The following is a 16,748-nucleotide window of genomic DNA, read 5'->3' on the forward strand; positions in this document are numbered from 1 at the left end:
TTTAACTTGAATAAAAGTCCTTGGGTTGATTATTCTAATTTGATATGACTGGCCCATGGTATCTCACGCTTTTGATGTCCTATTAACTCTTTTTATAAAATTCATCCCTTTAAATAAACACAATACATGAAAACCTAGAAGTTAAAAAAATACAATAATGAGATTTGCATTAAGAAAAACTTCAGGGGCAGCTGGGTAGCTCAGTGGATTGAGAGTCAGGCCTAGAGATAGAAGGTCCTGGGTTCAAATCCGACCTCAGACACTTCCCAGCTGTGTGACCCCAGGCAAGTCCCTTGACCCCCCCATTGCCCACCCTTACCACTCTTCCACCTATAAGTCAATACATAGAAGTTAAGGGTTTAAAAAAAAAGAAAGAAAGACTTCAGTGCAAGAACCCTGGAAGATGTGAATTTACCTAGTGTTTTAAAAATGCAATTTTATTTTTTTCAGGGAACTTTTCAAAAGCATATACTTTATAAAAATACTACACATGTACAATAGTTCAGATGACCATTTAACCTAACACCTATAGTGGCCTTAAAATTATTCACTTGGAAACAGACATTTTGGGAAACAAAATGATTAGAAACAAGATAGCAGATATATTGATAGCAAGGTTTTAGCTTTAATAAGCACTTTAGAAAGAACTTTTGTAGTATCTCTTCATAACAATTCTATGAAAGAGATAGGGCACTGTTTATCATCCTTATAGGTGAGATAGGGAAACTGAAGTTGAGAAAAATTAAATTAATTGTTTAAGGATCCATAACCAGTTAGTGGCAATGCCAGGAACAGAACTTGTGTCCCTTGGCTTCTAGTTTCATAAACTCTTCCTTCATCATTTTAAACTGGAGACAGAAGACAAACAGAACACAGTACCATGTTCTGCTCAGGGTAATTGCTGACCAATGAAATGATGCAAAATCAATGTTCCAAGGTACTCTGGCATTCTTGTGCAACCAAGTGGCATATTTTGCACACCATTCCTGTTCACCTCTTTTCTGAAGTAAATTCCAAGCTGTCCTTGTGAAGGTTTAAGTTGATCCTTAGAGAAACTGACTCTGATTCCAGGGATGGAAGGCATTATTTCCTACATTACCCAAACTCGGAAGAGAATGGTCTTTGTTATTCTGTACTCTTGTACAAAATAAGCTAGTCTTCAGCTGTTTAAGTGCTAAATGGGCTTACTTAAATGAATGACTTTTCCATGCTTTAAAAGCTACATGAACATACTTTCATTTTCATTTCTTCAGTACAATGGCTTCTACTTTAGGAAGAGAGAGATTTGCACAACAATGGACTAGAAAGACTAGAGTAAACCCATATTTTGAGAGGTTGGAGAGACCTAGAGCACGCTATATCCCTTAGACACTTATACTTAACACTTTGGGACTCATTGTGTTGCTAAGATTTTCTTGTTCTTTTCCCTTTTTAAAAGCAGGTGGGCTAAGACATTTCTTTGGAGGCTCTGTGAGCCATTTCTCCTGTGAGAGTCACATCCCGAGTCTGCCAAGGAATGAAAATTCAGACAATCACATGGATCATTCTGAATGGTGCCAAATAGATTCCACTGAACGCCACTGACAATTATTGCAGCACACGTCACTGAGAGATGTGGCAGCTCTTTCTCGAATCAGGCATGAGGCTTGTCCTTAATGCAACAAAGATGACAGCCATTTACCTATGCGGGCAGCGCTCCCTGTAGAAATAACAGTTTTTTTCCTTATTTGGGGGAAGGAGGAAGCTGCTGGGGAGAAAGTGTCTTCTCTTCGAATGGTTGACTTAACATCGCAAAGTCTGAGTTCTAGTTGCATGATCTCCCCTTCTACCACTGGCTTATTATTGTTTGCAACGGTCATATTTGGTATTAAGGAGGGGAAAAGTCACCTGCGCCAAAGATTAGGAGCAATATTAGAGAATGCCTACCATAGTCACAGAAGGTTAAGACTGGAAAGAGCAGACACCTCGTGTTAGAACCTTATTACCAAGAAGGGTGAACACACCCTAAAGTCGACCACAATTTGGTATAAATTAGTCCCACACTCCCGCAGCAAAGTGGTCTAGGGAGTCTTGTCAGAAAGGAGTGTAACTATAGGGTTGGAAAGGAAAGGAGGCAAAACAATTGGCGCGTACCAAGTTTAAAAACCTCTATGTATCAAAGCCAAGACTAACTGAGAAACTGTGAGGAAAGGAAGAAACGCTGGGAAGACTTAAGGGGAGGAGGGAAGAAGGGTGTATGAGCAGAGAGAGCAGAGCAGAGCAGGGACATAAAGAACAAAAGCCCTAGCTGAGTCTGGCGGCGGCAAGGAGGGAGCATGGGGTGTTTTGAATAATTATTAAAATTAGCATGTGTCTGCGCCATCCTGTGGGTGTGGTGCAGAGCGGAGTGTAAACTCTAGCAGGGCTGGAGCAAACATTGGATTATAGGCAGAGAGCCTGCCAGCCAGAGGAGTACAGGAGACCAGAGCAGGAGGCACACAGGGAGCGATGGCTTCGTCTCAAGGGAAGAACGAGCTGAAATTTGCAGACTGGATGGCAACTTTGCCAGAAAGCATCCACAGCATCCCCCTCACCAATTTAGCGATCCCAGGTATGAATGAAGAGGCTCCCCTGGCCGGGTTGGCCAGAGGGACTGGGGTGGGTTTGCCCTCTCTTTTTCTTTCTGCCCTTACACCCTGCTCTGCTTTATTTGCTACCAAGTGGTAACTTGCCACTGACTAGAGAGAAGATATTTTCTCAGGGTTAGGAGAGCACATACCCAAGAGCCTCTTGATTTCGGGCGTTTTGGAAATCCCAGGGGACCAGAACGCCGTGGTTGGTGTCAAGGTGACTGGGGTTTCCAACAGCTTTTGCATTAGGCTCTGTGCAAGGGTGGGAAGGGTTCCAGGGATGCTTGGAGTGTTACAGCCCCTTGTCTTCTCAGAACTATTTTTTTCTCCGACATTGGGGGCCAGGCGGAAGGAGCTTTGGAGAGTTGGAAAGAGGGGGTCGTCTTGAATAGCCAACCTCAGTGCGCCTCCTGGGGGTTCAGCTTTCAGCTGGAGGACCTCAGGCTCCTTCCGCAACGCGGAATTGAGCAGCTTCTGTGAATTTCTTGTTCAGACCCTTCTAGGGTCATTAATATTCTCCTTGGGGTCTTCCTTAAAGAGACAGAGCATCTTTCAAAGAGTCGAGGAAAGTTCAGAGGGACTAGAAGAGGCTGCCCTTGGAAGAGGTGGGCAGATGGCACACAGAAGAGAAAGGATACCTTTCCAGATGTGTGGGGAGAGAAGCTTGAGATCAGAGCAGGATGGGCTTGCTGGTCTTTGGTCTCTCAAGTACAGCTCGGCGTCAGCTCCAGAGAAGTACATGACAATGATGTGAAGAACTCTTGGTCAGAAAACCAAGCACAGGAGGTTGGGGAGGGAAAGCACTTTGATTCCAGGGTTAAAACTGGATGGGAGTTTAACTGGGAACAGGTTTTAGAGGCCAGGGAAAGGGTGAAGGAACAGAAGATAGGTAGGGGGAAGAAAAATTCTGCCACATGAATTGAGCCTCTCTGAAAGGTAGAAACAGCCGGACCCAGAAGGTTACAGGATCGTTCAGACTACTTCGGGCTGTAGAGGAAAGGCTTCTTTGACTGAAGCATGCTGAACCTTCTGGCCCAGGCTTATAGGAAGTAAGGAGTCATTTGCAGAGTGCCCAACACCTAGGGATACGTTCGGAACTAGGTAAAATTTGGCCATTACTCTCCAGTGGGGTGGAATGTGCCTAGAGAGCAGTAGATGCCGCTGTCCACTTCAGGACCTCGGTGAATGGGTTGTTTGACTCCTTGGGGCCCTCAGTGCCCTCTAGCCTGTTCAGATCCCAGGTTTTTTTGGCTTACATCAATTGCTCTGAGACCCGTCGCTTCCTCTTACCCCACCCCAGTCCCACCTCAGAGGATGGGTTCAGGTACTGGAATTCTCCAAAGGCTCTACTCAAGGACGGCTGATTTTGCTCAGTAACTGGATTTCTTCTGCGTTTGATGGTGAATTTGACATATCTTTTGCTACAACTATAGGCTATGACAGTGAGTAGGTATTCAGACATCTTGCATTCTCTACTCTGGGGTCCTAGAATTTAGAAATGTTTGTATTCTGACAGTAAAGATGAGGTTTCCCTTACGTTCTAAGGATCTTTCTCTGAAAAGAACACTTCTCAAACTCGAGTTTTCCCCCATCCAAGACAGGGATAGACTTGGATAGCCTGAGAATTACTTCCACAATCCTTCCTTTTCTTAGACTCCAGACTCCATTTCTCTTTACTAGTGACAGAGACCCCTGAGTTTCCAATTGTGTATAATTCTGGAAATTGTGTATAAAATATGTGATTGGGATTTCTGGGGACATCCTGGTCCTGATTTCCCAGCATCTCTGGTCCTCTATTTTAGTTTGCATCATATTTCATGTATTTGATTATACTTATATATACATTGTCTTGTCTGAACACTAACTACACTCCCATGTGGGCAGGGATTAAAACCATTTGACAAAACAGGAAAGAAACTGATTCAGGAGAGAGTTTGAGTGGCCTGAATAAGGTCACATAGCTAGTCCCAGGACCCAGGTAGGTGTAGACTTCATCACAGGAGCTTATTTAAGGTTCAGAGAAAAAAAAACGATGACAATTCTTTTTCATATTTTTCCACTAAAACACTTGTATACACACAAATATTTCAGTTTTTTTGAAGTTCATTCACACTTCACTATCCTCCATAAGATTTATATTTGGAAGACTGTTCATAGATCATCTAGTCCAATGCCCTCATCTCAATATATTAATGGGCAAACTGAGGTCCAGAAAGGTTGCTCCATGAGGTAGGTAGGCTAATTATTAATAGCCTCATTAGTACTTAGCATAATGTCTGGCACACAGTAGATGCTTAATAAATGCTAATTCCCTATCCCTAAAGATCACATGACTAATAAGTAAAACAGCCAAATTTTTACCTTTTTTCCTTTAAAACCTCTTTCCATTATATGACAACCCAAAAAAGAAGGTTTTTAAAAATTATTTTTGGAGAAGATTTGATATCCCCTCCCCCCCCAAAAAAATCCTTTGCTTTCACAGCAGTGTAACTAGTATGGAACAGTTATACAACAACATATTCAGATATGTATGGGCACAAAAGGTACAAGAGATTCAGTCTAGGATAGGATTGGCAATGAATGAGGAGTAAGAAAGCTTCCTTCCTTTTCTTAGACTCCAGACTCCATTTCTCTTTACTAGTGACAGAGACCCCTGAGTTTCCAAACTAAAAATCTGATATCAAACTCCAGACTTTTTGTCACTTACACAGTATTTTTGGTCCCCAATTTGAGATTCATCAGTAGGGATTTCCATTCTTCATTACTACACCAAAGAGAGAGTCTCTCTTGGCCCTGAGTCTTTGAATTTTTGGTGAGATAAAACTCCCCATTTCTAACCATTATACCAGAACATGATTTTCTTCATTCATTCATTCATTCAATTGGCACTAATTGTCTACTTGTGAAGAATATTATGCTAGGAATTGGGGAGATTCAAAGTTTAAATAGCTCTATTTGGAAGCTTATAGATCACCTAGTCCAATGCCCTCATCTATAGCTTTAGTCTAGTAGAGGACAAAATAGAAGCATATAACTATTATACACAACATCTCATTATATATAGATAGGTACCAAACATGGGGTTTTATATGGTTCTGGGAAGTGGTAATTGATAATGTAGAATCTTCCCCATGTTACTTTGAAAAGGAACTTTGGGGGTCATAAGGGTGTGAAATGATATCTATATAATGTAAAAAAATGGTAAAAATAAATTGGTGTACTGATTTATATTGTTGATTTGTCTTCCTCTTTTTCTGAGAAAAAAGTGCGAAGGGGACGTCCCTCTAGGAGAGAATAGGAATGTGGGGGAAATTGAAGTGATGGTAAAAAAAAAGATATTGATAAAATCTTTAAATAATAATTTGGAGCCAGGATGACATCCATCACCCCAGATTTTGTTAATTCAGCATGGAAAAGGGACCTGTGTGGAGATGTTTATCCCCTATAAACTACTTTCCTCCTTTTGGAGGAAAAAAAGGTGAAAGATTTTTTTTATTCTGAGAAGTCTAATTGGAGACTATTAAACACTAATGGAATAATTGCCTCAAAATCATGCTAATAGCTTCCTGGCTGCTACATGTTTACTTGGCCAGTTGTTCCAGCTTGAATTAAGTAATTATCTCCACCATTTAAAGCTTTTCCTCTACCACCAAATAAGTGTTTCAGTGATAGGAGGTATTTCTGCTGGAGCATCCTTAATACTTTGGGTTTCCTTGGTTTTGATGATTGGAAGGTGAAAAGTGGTCTAATTAAGAGCTAACAGTTGGAACAGCTGACCTGGATTAAACCTTTTGTTATAGAAAATAACAATCGGCAGGTGTGTTATATTTATCACCCAAAGTCAGAACAACTATTTAAATATTTTCCAAGTGACTGTATCTTTTAATGTTTTCAGTGGCTGATTTGCATTTAAATGGCCCCATGATTTTGGTATTGATGGGGTTGAGGAATCAAGTTAGTCATTGGTATTAGTTGTTTTACTTTTCAATTTGTTTTCCAAAAGAACTGTTACTGCTATAGCACAATGAGCAATCTTTCCCATTTGCCAGACTTTTCAAGGCAATTTATCATTTCTTTTTCTCTGGGACACCAAATTAAATTCTGATTCATAAATGTTTGTTTAATGATATCCTGGCATTTGCATTTTGAATCACACTCCCCCTTGCTACAAATTGCAGAAGTAGGGGAATTTGTGCAAATGCATGGTTATTTAAACAGAGCCAAAAAAAGAGGGAAAGCTATAAGAAAAAGATTAAGGCTGAGCACACAATAGTTGAGGCCACCTTGGAAAACCTTCCTATTGCTATGGGCTACTGATGGCTTCTCACATTTTTTTAAATTTTAAACCCTTAACTTCTGTGTATTGACTTATAGGTGGAGGATTGGTAAGGGTAGGCAATGGGGGTCAAGTGACTTGCCCAGGGTCACACAGCTGGGAAGTGTCTGAGGCCGGATTTGAACTTAGGACCTCCTGTCTCTAGGCTTGGCTCTCAATCCACTGAGCTACCCAGCTGCCCCCAGCTTCTCACATTTTTAAAGGGAGTTTATTTATTCTAATAGAAGGTATTTTAAGAGGAAATAAGTTTAGGGCTTTCTAAATAGAATTCCCCTTGATGATAGATCAACTAGAAAAGGATACAAATTATTTAGCTCTTAGTTGGTCCTGATGTAGCTTTGGGAAATATTTATTTTTGTTTTTTTTAAGTTAATTGACCTTGTAATAGAAAAATTTGGGTTTTAGGAAAAGCTCTCAAAACTTAGAGCAATTGTGAGGACCTTTTTTTTTCTTTTGATGAGGAGGTGCTTTTATAACTAAATTCCTCTCTCCATAAAACCAGCATAATAGTTATCTTCAATTTATTTCCTTTGGAAAATGCTAAAGCATTCCTCCATCACCTCCAAAGACATAATTAATACATATTAACCTGTTAACCTTGCCAAGTCAGCAGTAACAAAATATTGGGATATAATGGAGGAGGCTACTTCAGAAACCTTCTCATTTAAAAAATGTATACTAATTTATTTATCAGATGAATTTTGTTGATGCCTTTTGTTTTTCACATCACAATCATTTCCAAATATTTCCCCCTATTTTCACCCAATGATACTCTTCTGTAACAAAGAAAAGCAGTTACTTCAAACAACTAATGTGACTAAGTCTAATAATGAATGCAATATTGTATGCTCAGAAACTGTTAATTCTTCTCTGGGGCCAAGATTGACCATTACATTTATTCATTGTTTGGTTTCAATGTTCTTTTTGTTCAAATCGTCATTGTCTGTGTATTATGATCTCTAAGCTTTTCTGATCCACTGATTTTTTAATTTTTCTTTAAATGACTCATATTTGTTATTTATTTCAGCACAATGATATTCCATGATGATCAGAGTTTTCTCAGTAATTATCTATTTTTGATCTTTTAAAATAATGACCAAATATAGTCAAATTTTTCAAAGTGTTTTCTTTATTACCTCATTTGATTCTCATAACAACCCTGTGAAGTAGGTATTACAAGTATTGTTATCCCTTTTTTACAGATGAGGAAACAAGTTCAGAGAGGCTGTTACTTGCCCCTAGTCACCTAGCTAGAAAGTGGTGCTGCCATTCTTCTGCCTTTTCCTTTATTCCTCTCTTCCTCCTCCATTCTTGGCCACTTAGGACTCATTTAAGATCACTAATCACCCATCTTGAATGAGATGAGTCATCCACTCAACTCCCTTCAGTGAGATGGAGGACCACCAGGCCTTATCATCTGCCCTGCCTCCATATCTATAGACCACTGACACTATCATCTGATCTGTTGAGATAGCATGAGTACCCCTGAATTTTGCTAGCAGTTTTGCAGCTGAACTTTATCCCCCCCCTCCATTAAATTATAAGGTATTTAAGAGCAGAGACTCCTTTACCGTTTTCTCTTTGCATTTCTAGAATTTAGAACAGTACATAATAAGTACTTAATAAATGTTAATTCATTCATTTACCTGTTAGAGTTAGAATGTGAACTGAAGCCTTTCTGACTTCAAGTCCAACATGCTATCCACTGCACTAAGCTAAGCACCTGTAGAGGGTAAAGGCATTTATTAATCATCTTTAGCAGTCAGTAAGCAAGACAATCTTTCAGAATAAACCTAACTACTCATATTAATTATTTTAAAAGGCTTTAAGAGATTACTTGATTTAGTGTCTTTGATTATCATTGTATTTCTGTCACTTATCTACCCAACTTGCCCCTTGGCTGACTGAAGAGATGCCCTAGTTGATATTCCTGCCAAAAGTTCTAATGGGGGCTAGAACTGCAGCCCTTAATTAAGCTCAGTATTTCTTAGCTTAATGAACCTAGTTAGAGAGCATTTCTGATAAAGTAATCTTTCCAAGTTCATTCTATACTTTGAACAATCAAACACAAATGAGATTTCATTCCTGCCAAAATGGCTCTTAAGTCACCAGTAAACACTTTGGATAAATGTCGACCCTTTCCACCTCATTTCCTTTCCCTGTATGCCTCAGCTGCAATGCACCATGAAGCTCATTAATAGCAGTGATGCTTTTAAAATCAGCACACCTGGTTCAACCAGTCGTGATTTATGAAAGCTTTTTTAAAAAACACAACAGTTTATCACCTTTCTTGGCCATCCTCTCTCTTTTTGAATGGTGCTCTTGACTGGACTTTTAGGCTTAGCACAGATGAGGTAGTAATAGCCTGGAATTCTTTGGAAACACAAAAAGCAAAAGATAAACCTCATATCAAGTGGATTTTTGCTGAAAAAGAAACTTATTTATCTACTACATTTGAATTTATGAGTACAAACTTATTGGTTCTAAGCCTGTTTTTATAGGAATAGGAAGTAACTTCTAGATAAGCCATGGTGATAACTTCACTTTTCCAGAGGTCACTTATCTATTATTTTATCTACAAAGACAATAATCCAGAAGTCAGATATAACAGAAAAGGCTGCCAAAGAGCCAATAGTGATGTTACAAAGTATGCCAAGAACTTTGCATATAGAATATTTCAGCACCTCATTCAAAATCCATTTATTCTTATTTTAAATTCAAAGCAAATGCCTTTTATCTAGACCAGTGGTTCCCAAACTTTTTTGGCCTACTGCCCACTTTCCAGAAAAAAATATTACTTAGCTCCCTGGAAATTAATTTTTTTAAATTTAATAGCAATTAATAGGAAAGATAAATGCACCTGTAGCCATTACTGCTCTCCTGGATCACTGCAGCACCCACCAGGGGGCGGTGGTGCCCACTTTGGGAATCACTAATATAGACTATGAAAAGTAGTTGGGAGGCTAATCCTTTGAGTTATCCTATCAATACATACCTCTTAGATAGACACTGGTGAAAAAAAATGAGTTGGTTTTAGGACTGAATAAAAGAACGGACCAGACTGCATTTGGGAAGCTTTATAGTGCTTTTAATGATCTCAAGCTGTTTCCTGGTGCATTTCTCTGACACATATTATCCCAGCAATGGTGTATGGTTAGAATTTTTTGACCACCATCATGCTCTGAAGAATCAATTATAGATGATACACAGAGCAACGGTTTGAACAGTGGAGTAAAACAAATAGAATGGGGGCCACTAAGCCATATATATTGATCCCAGCTATGTGTTATTTAGTTTTTAAACATAATGTTTATATTTTATTTTATATAATATCTATATTTTATTTTACTATTTATTTATTTTGTTTATTAATTATATAATTGGGAAACTTATTTCCCAATTACATTTTAATCTACTTTGGGCCACAGTTCCAGTACTGTAGGCTGCATGTGGTTCATGGGCTGTATAATCATGGTGAGCATAAGTCAGGTATAGCATATTTCTAATGATGACCTGGGTGAAATAAATGATAGGAAGGATATCCTTGAGGACACCTGATTAGAAATGTGGGCTGCTTATATGGTGGAGTGAGGAATCACAGCTTGTACTCCTCTGGTGGCCTTGGAATGTATATAAATCCTAGAAGAATTCATCTCATACTTTTTATGCATCTACTGCAGATGTTCTATTAAATAACAAGAATTTCCCAGGATAGGAAGTTATAGGGGTGGCAATTCATGCCAGTGAAAGAAATACTGATGTCAGTGAGATCACATGTCTACTAAATCACTTAGATGTAATTTAAAACAAGTTTGGTTATTAAATTTCCCAGGTTACATCAAATTAGAAGGAGGGATTTGGATTTGGAAGGGGCTTTTGATGTCATCTAATATAGTCCTCCTACTCCCCTGCATGAATTCCCTCTAAAAACCTCTGAAAGAATAGTAATTTATCTTCATGAATACTTTAGCTTGTGATGGGAAACTTACTACTTCTATTTGCAGCCCATTCCCTTTTCTAATAGCTCTAATCATTAGGAAGTGCTTTATCTAGGGCTAAAATCTTCCTTCTTATAATTTCTATCTATTAATTCTCCTTCAGCCCTTTGGAGACAAGCAAAGGATGTCAAATATCTTGTTCAGATATGAAAACAGCTATTATATCCCTCCATAATGGTATCATAATGAATTTCACTAATATGGATCCTAGATGATATTTCTATAACATATTAATGTTTAGAAACATTTAAGCTTTAAAATGTTTTTACATAATAAATTTGTTTACTTAACAATTATGTTTCAATACTTTAATGACATACTTTTTCATTAGTGTGAGTGTCCCATCTACTGATGCAGATCCCAACCCTGTTATAAGGAAGGAAGGAAAGAAGATTGAAAGAAAAAAAGGAAGGAAGGAAAGAAGGAAAGAAATAATAATAAATAATGATAAAAGTTAAATGACTAAGTGTTTTAAAATATTATCTCATTTGATCCTCACAAAAACCCTAGAAGGTAGGTGCTACTATGACCCTCATTTTACAGATTAAGAAACTGAGGCAAACATAGGCTAAGAGACCCATAGTCAATGAGCTTGTAAAGATCTGGAGCCAGATTTCATCTCATTCTTTTTTTTTTAATATTTTTAAACCCTTAACTTCTGTGTATTAGTTCCTTGGTGGAAGAGTGGTAAGGGTAGGCAATGGGGGTCAAGTGACTTGCCCAAGGTCACACAGCTGGGAAGTGTCTGAGGCCAGATTTGAACCTAGGACCTCCCGCCTCTAGGCCTGGCTCTCAATCCACTGAGCTACCCCACTGCCCCTTCATCTCATTCTTAATTCCAGCCTAGCACTATCTACTGTGCCACCTAAACTCATTTGATCCTCATAACAATGCTGGGAGGAAGGTGCTAATATTATTATATTATTATTTTACCTGTGGAAGAAAAAGAAGTTGAAGTGACTTCCCTAAATTCACACAGCCAGTAAGCATCTGAGGCTGGATTTGAACTCAGGTCTTCCTGATTCCAGGTAAGGCATTCTACCTACTGTACTGCCTAGTGGAAAATGTTCCTTTGCACAACAAAATGTCTTTTTACTGACAAATAGAAAAGCTGCAAACAACAGACAGAAGGAATAAAGCATCTTGGATTATCTAGTGTATAGATTAGTATCACTATATACCTCAATATCCTTTGAGGGCATAATTATATTTAATCATAAGATTTTAGATCTGGTATTCATCTGATCTAATCCCCTTCAGATAATGACTTTCTCAAGGTCTCAAGTGTAGAAAGTGAATGCCAGTATTTTATAATTCCCAATCCAGCATTTTTTCCATTTTACAGATTCAAGCCAGCACAGTATAAGAGTAATACTGCAATCACAAAAGAAAAGACAGATTTAATTTGGTATACTCTATTTAATAAGACAGAGGCAGATATGATACATAAAGATTTCTATCCAAAATGGTTAAAACAAAGCAAAAAAACAACAAACTGCTGCCAAGTTTCTCTAAAAACTTTACTTGAATGGGATATCTTATTTTCTGAGGATGACAATAAGTGAGATATTATAGTTCTCTGAGACCTGCCACCCAAATTTAGTGACCGACTATCATCAAGTCTTTTTTATCTATCTCAACTTCAGAGTATATACTCCTATGGCAGTCCCTTAAGACTGCTCCTCCCCAGTCCTAGTCTTTCCTCCTGTGATCCAGTTACACATTACCAATTGCCTTTATGATATCTTGAGCTTTATGTGTCATAGGCTCCTCAAATTTAACAGGTATAAAAAAGAATTAATTACTTTCCCTCCTCCCCCCCCAATTTTCCTTTATTCTCTATTATGGTTAAGGACACCATCGTCCTCTTAGTCACCCAGATCCAAACTTTGGCATCATCTTTGACTCTTTATACCTACTCACCCCGAAAAGCCAACCATTTGAAAAATCATGCCATTTCTGTCTTCACATCCCTCTTGCATTATTTGCTTTTCTCCACTTACACATTTGCTCCCTCTGACCCCTTCCTCTAGTTCATACTTTCATCCCTCTTGCCTGCATCATTGCAATAGCCTTTTAACCCATCTCCTTGCCTCAAGTATATTCCCACTCCAATCTGTTCTCTGTTAAGCTGCCAATGTGATTTTTAAAGGGTAGGTCTGACTGTGACACATTCCATTCTCTGTGAGCTCAAGTGACTCAATATTATCTCTATATCTTGGGTTCCTCATATTGAGTTCATGAACTTAAGAAAACCCAGATAATTGTATTTAAATATAATTGGTTTGCTTTATAGTACTACATGTTTTATTTTATGCATTTTAAAACATTATTTTGATTAGGGGTCCGTAGGCTTCCCCAGCCTGCTAAAGGATCTATGATAGAAAAAAGGTTAAGAACCATTTTGTGGTATCAAATATAGATCATTATATTTGGTATTTAATAAGAGTAATAATAACAGACATGAATATGGTGCTTTTTATGTCAGTCACTTTACACTTATTACCTCAATTGATCCTTACCAACAATCCTAGGAGGTAGGTATTGTTTTCCTCATTTTGTAGATGAGGAAACTGAGGAATATAGAAGTTTCATAGTTCCTAAGTGTTTGAGGCTAGATTTGAACTCAGGTCTTCCTGACTCTACACTCAATCCTCCATAGACTATGCCACTTCACTGCTTCACTTCAAGATCTTTTTTACAACCTTAGTCCTTCCTTCCTTGCCTCCTTCCATCTTACTCCTTTTCTTGAACTCTAAGATATAGCTATAATGGGTTGTTCTTCAAATAAGAAACTCCATCACTTTTTCTGTAGTTTCATTAACTGTAACTCTTTCCCTCCCTTACTTCTCTCTCTTCATTTCTCTGACTTTCTTCATGATGTAGCTCAAATCTTTAGCAAGAGGCTAAAGTTGTCTCAGCTACCAGTTTCCTTCTCAAAGTATCTTCTCTCTACTCTATGTATTTTGTGTGTACCTAGTTGTTCATTCATTAACTTCTCATTAGGATAAAAGGTCCTGAAAGTTAAGAACTAGTTTTCAAAATTATTTTGTTACATTTAAATACTGAGTTAACTCGTTGCTCCCCTCCCCTTCCCCATTAGAAAAGGCATCATTTCATAAAAAAAGATATGTGAATATTTATAAAACCATATCTCATTTATTCCTATTTATTAATTCTTTCTCTGGAGATGAACCTACACAAGTCATTCTTCAAATAATATTTCTATTGCTGTATATAAGGTTCTCTTGGTTCCTCATTTTTATTTTTGGTATCTCTTACATTTAGCACATTGCTTAGCTCATAATAATACTTATTACTTGACTGGCCTGAAGATCTTGTGCTATGGGAATATCTTTTCTCCTCGTTGGTAGCAATGCTTTATATACTTATTTTCTTGAGGTGTGTAATCTATCTATCTATCTATCTATCTATCTATCTATCTATCTATCTATCTATCTATCTATCTATCTATCTATCTAGTGATTCTTTTACTTGGCAATCATAGAGATATACACTATATGTGTCCTTTAAAAATAAAGTTTCACCTCTAGAAGTTTATATGTACTACCTTTTCTACCAGACTAAAGTATACTGTAATTAGAAACTGAAATTTTAGAAAACATCATGCTGTGGAAAAAATCACTGGATGTGAATAAATGAATGAATGAATAAAAAAGCATTTACAAAGCACCTAGTATATTTACAAAGCACTGGTATGAGCACAGAGGATAAAATGGGAAATATATTTGGAGTCAGGTGATCTGTTGGGCAATGCCATAATACTCTCTTTATAATTTTGGACAAATTACTTAATCTCTCTGAGCTCATTTACTCATACAATAAAGTGGAGGATTAGATCAGATAAACATTCAGATTTCTCTCTTTCTACTTCCCTCCCACCTCCCCTATCTCTCTCTCCTTCTCTCTGCCTCTTTGCTTTCCTCTTCTGTTCCATCCTCTTGTCTCCTCTCTTCTCTTTTCTTCCTTGTCTCTTTCTTTCTTTTTCTTCTAATACAGATATAGAAAGTATTAGCAAAGCTAGATTCCACCCCAACCCAACACATACAAATCCTTTAAATTTCTTTGATGTTGGGAAATTCCAGTGATGAAACCCTCTTTAGTAATTAAATTTTGTACTTATTCTGAAATTTTTAGTCCCAGACAGTTTTCTAGGGATATTGAGAAGCTAATTGATTTGGCCAGGATCATACACCCAGTATGTGCCAGGGGTAAATTGTCCTGACCCTGAAGTCAGTCAGTCCTCTATCTACCATGATACTTCTAATGAAACATGCTCCATTTATATTAAGAATGTGTGTGTGTGTGTGTGTGTGTGTGTGTGTGTGTGTGTGTGGTGGTGGTGGTGGTGGTGATGGTGGTGGTGGCCAAAGAGGAAGAAGGAAGAAGAAATGATTAACCATTCTTGAGATCCATCCAGCTCTGACTTCCCCCAGAGACAAGACAAACAGATGGGCCACTGATTTGTTGGCTGTGCAATTATTATGTTCCTTTATTCCATTACCAATCCTGGGAGATTGTCATCTCCTGCACCAGTGTATTTTAAATGCAAGCTAGCATAATATAGAATGCTTCACATAAGTTGATTTTTAGAAAGTCTTCATGCCTATTTATCCTTAGTCAGCATTATAAATGACATTTTTTTCTTCCCTTATGCACAGGGAGGATTGTACATCTAAAGAGGAAACTGACTCCTAAGAGGTCATAGTTTCTGTTTGTCTGTGGTTTCACCCTCTCTTCTTTACAATACCATATGTTCACTTACCATATGTTTTGTAAAGGCAAAGCCTGGGTATATGGCATGAGTCCTGAATGTAATTGCCGCTGTCATCTTTTCTTGGACCACATATCCCCTTTTCCACCTGGCAAGGGAGAAGTAGAATTACTGCAATGAAGTTTCAGTGCCCCACACTTCCCTCCTAGGTCCAACCAGACTCTTTGCCTGTTTCAACCCTGGTCTGGTGCTTCCCAGATCAGAACAAAACTAGCACAGGGAATTAGGATTGGAAAATAGAAATTAGTTTGGGAGATTTTTCAGAATTGATTTTTCAGAATTTTTCAGAATTTCAGACACTGGATGTGTCATTGGCAAGCATAAGAGAAGCAAATAGAATTCCAAAGAAAGGAGGACCAGAGAGGAGAAGATCATGAATCTGAGTCTAGAAGGGATGACTAATCAATCCCCTTACTTTCAAGAGGTATTGAGGCAAGGAAAGTTGTGCCTCACTTTTGGGAAATACTTTCTCTCAGGAAAAATGGAGACTTGAGGAAAAAACCTTGCAGGAAAAATGGAAGAAGTGATTCATCAGGTGGCATTTTAAAATAGACTCAGCAAACAACTACACAGGCACATTGCATGGTAAAGTAACCATAGCTGCACATCAAAGCACAAAGGAGCCTTAGTGATCATTTCCAATGCCCACATTTTCTACATGAAGTGCCTGACACCCCAAAAAGGGAAATGATTTACTCAAATTCATTCAAATAGTTTCAGAATCAGGACTAGAAGCTAATCTCCTGCCTCCCAGTCCAAGGGCTTTTCCCAATACACAAATGGTTCCCAATCTATGAGGAACACTAATGCTATGGTAAAAGATATAGGAATGCATGTCATTATAGAAGTATTGAACTTAAGTCCAATAAAAAATGGAACATGAGATAAGTTAGAATAAATAAGCAAATGTGCTACTTAAAGATGGAATAAAGACTTATCTATTTAATCTTTATCATCCTTCTATTTTTTCACTTAAATACAGGTACTATTGGAATGACTAAAATACAAAT

The 16,748-nt window shown here is 38.0% G+C and overlaps 1 protein-coding gene across 1 annotated transcript in view; it reads left to right on the top strand.

The window, feature by feature from the left end:
• Positions 1-2,487: 2,487 nt before the first annotated feature.
• Positions 2,488-16,748, top strand: part of PLCXD3 (phosphatidylinositol specific phospholipase C X domain containing 3) — a 223,273-nt gene continuing 209,012 nt past the window's right edge. The window contains exon 1 of the mRNA XM_044657762.1: positions 2,488-2,590. Coding sequence (XP_044513697.1) covers positions 2,488-2,590 — 103 coding nt within the window. The remainder of the gene's footprint in view (positions 2,591-16,748) is intronic.

The sequence above is a fragment of the Gracilinanus agilis genome, chromosome 1 (assembly GCF_016433145.1).
Source record: "Gracilinanus agilis isolate LMUSP501 chromosome 1, AgileGrace, whole genome shotgun sequence".
NCBI classification, from domain to species: Eukaryota; Metazoa; Chordata; class Mammalia; order Didelphimorphia; family Didelphidae; genus Gracilinanus; species Gracilinanus agilis.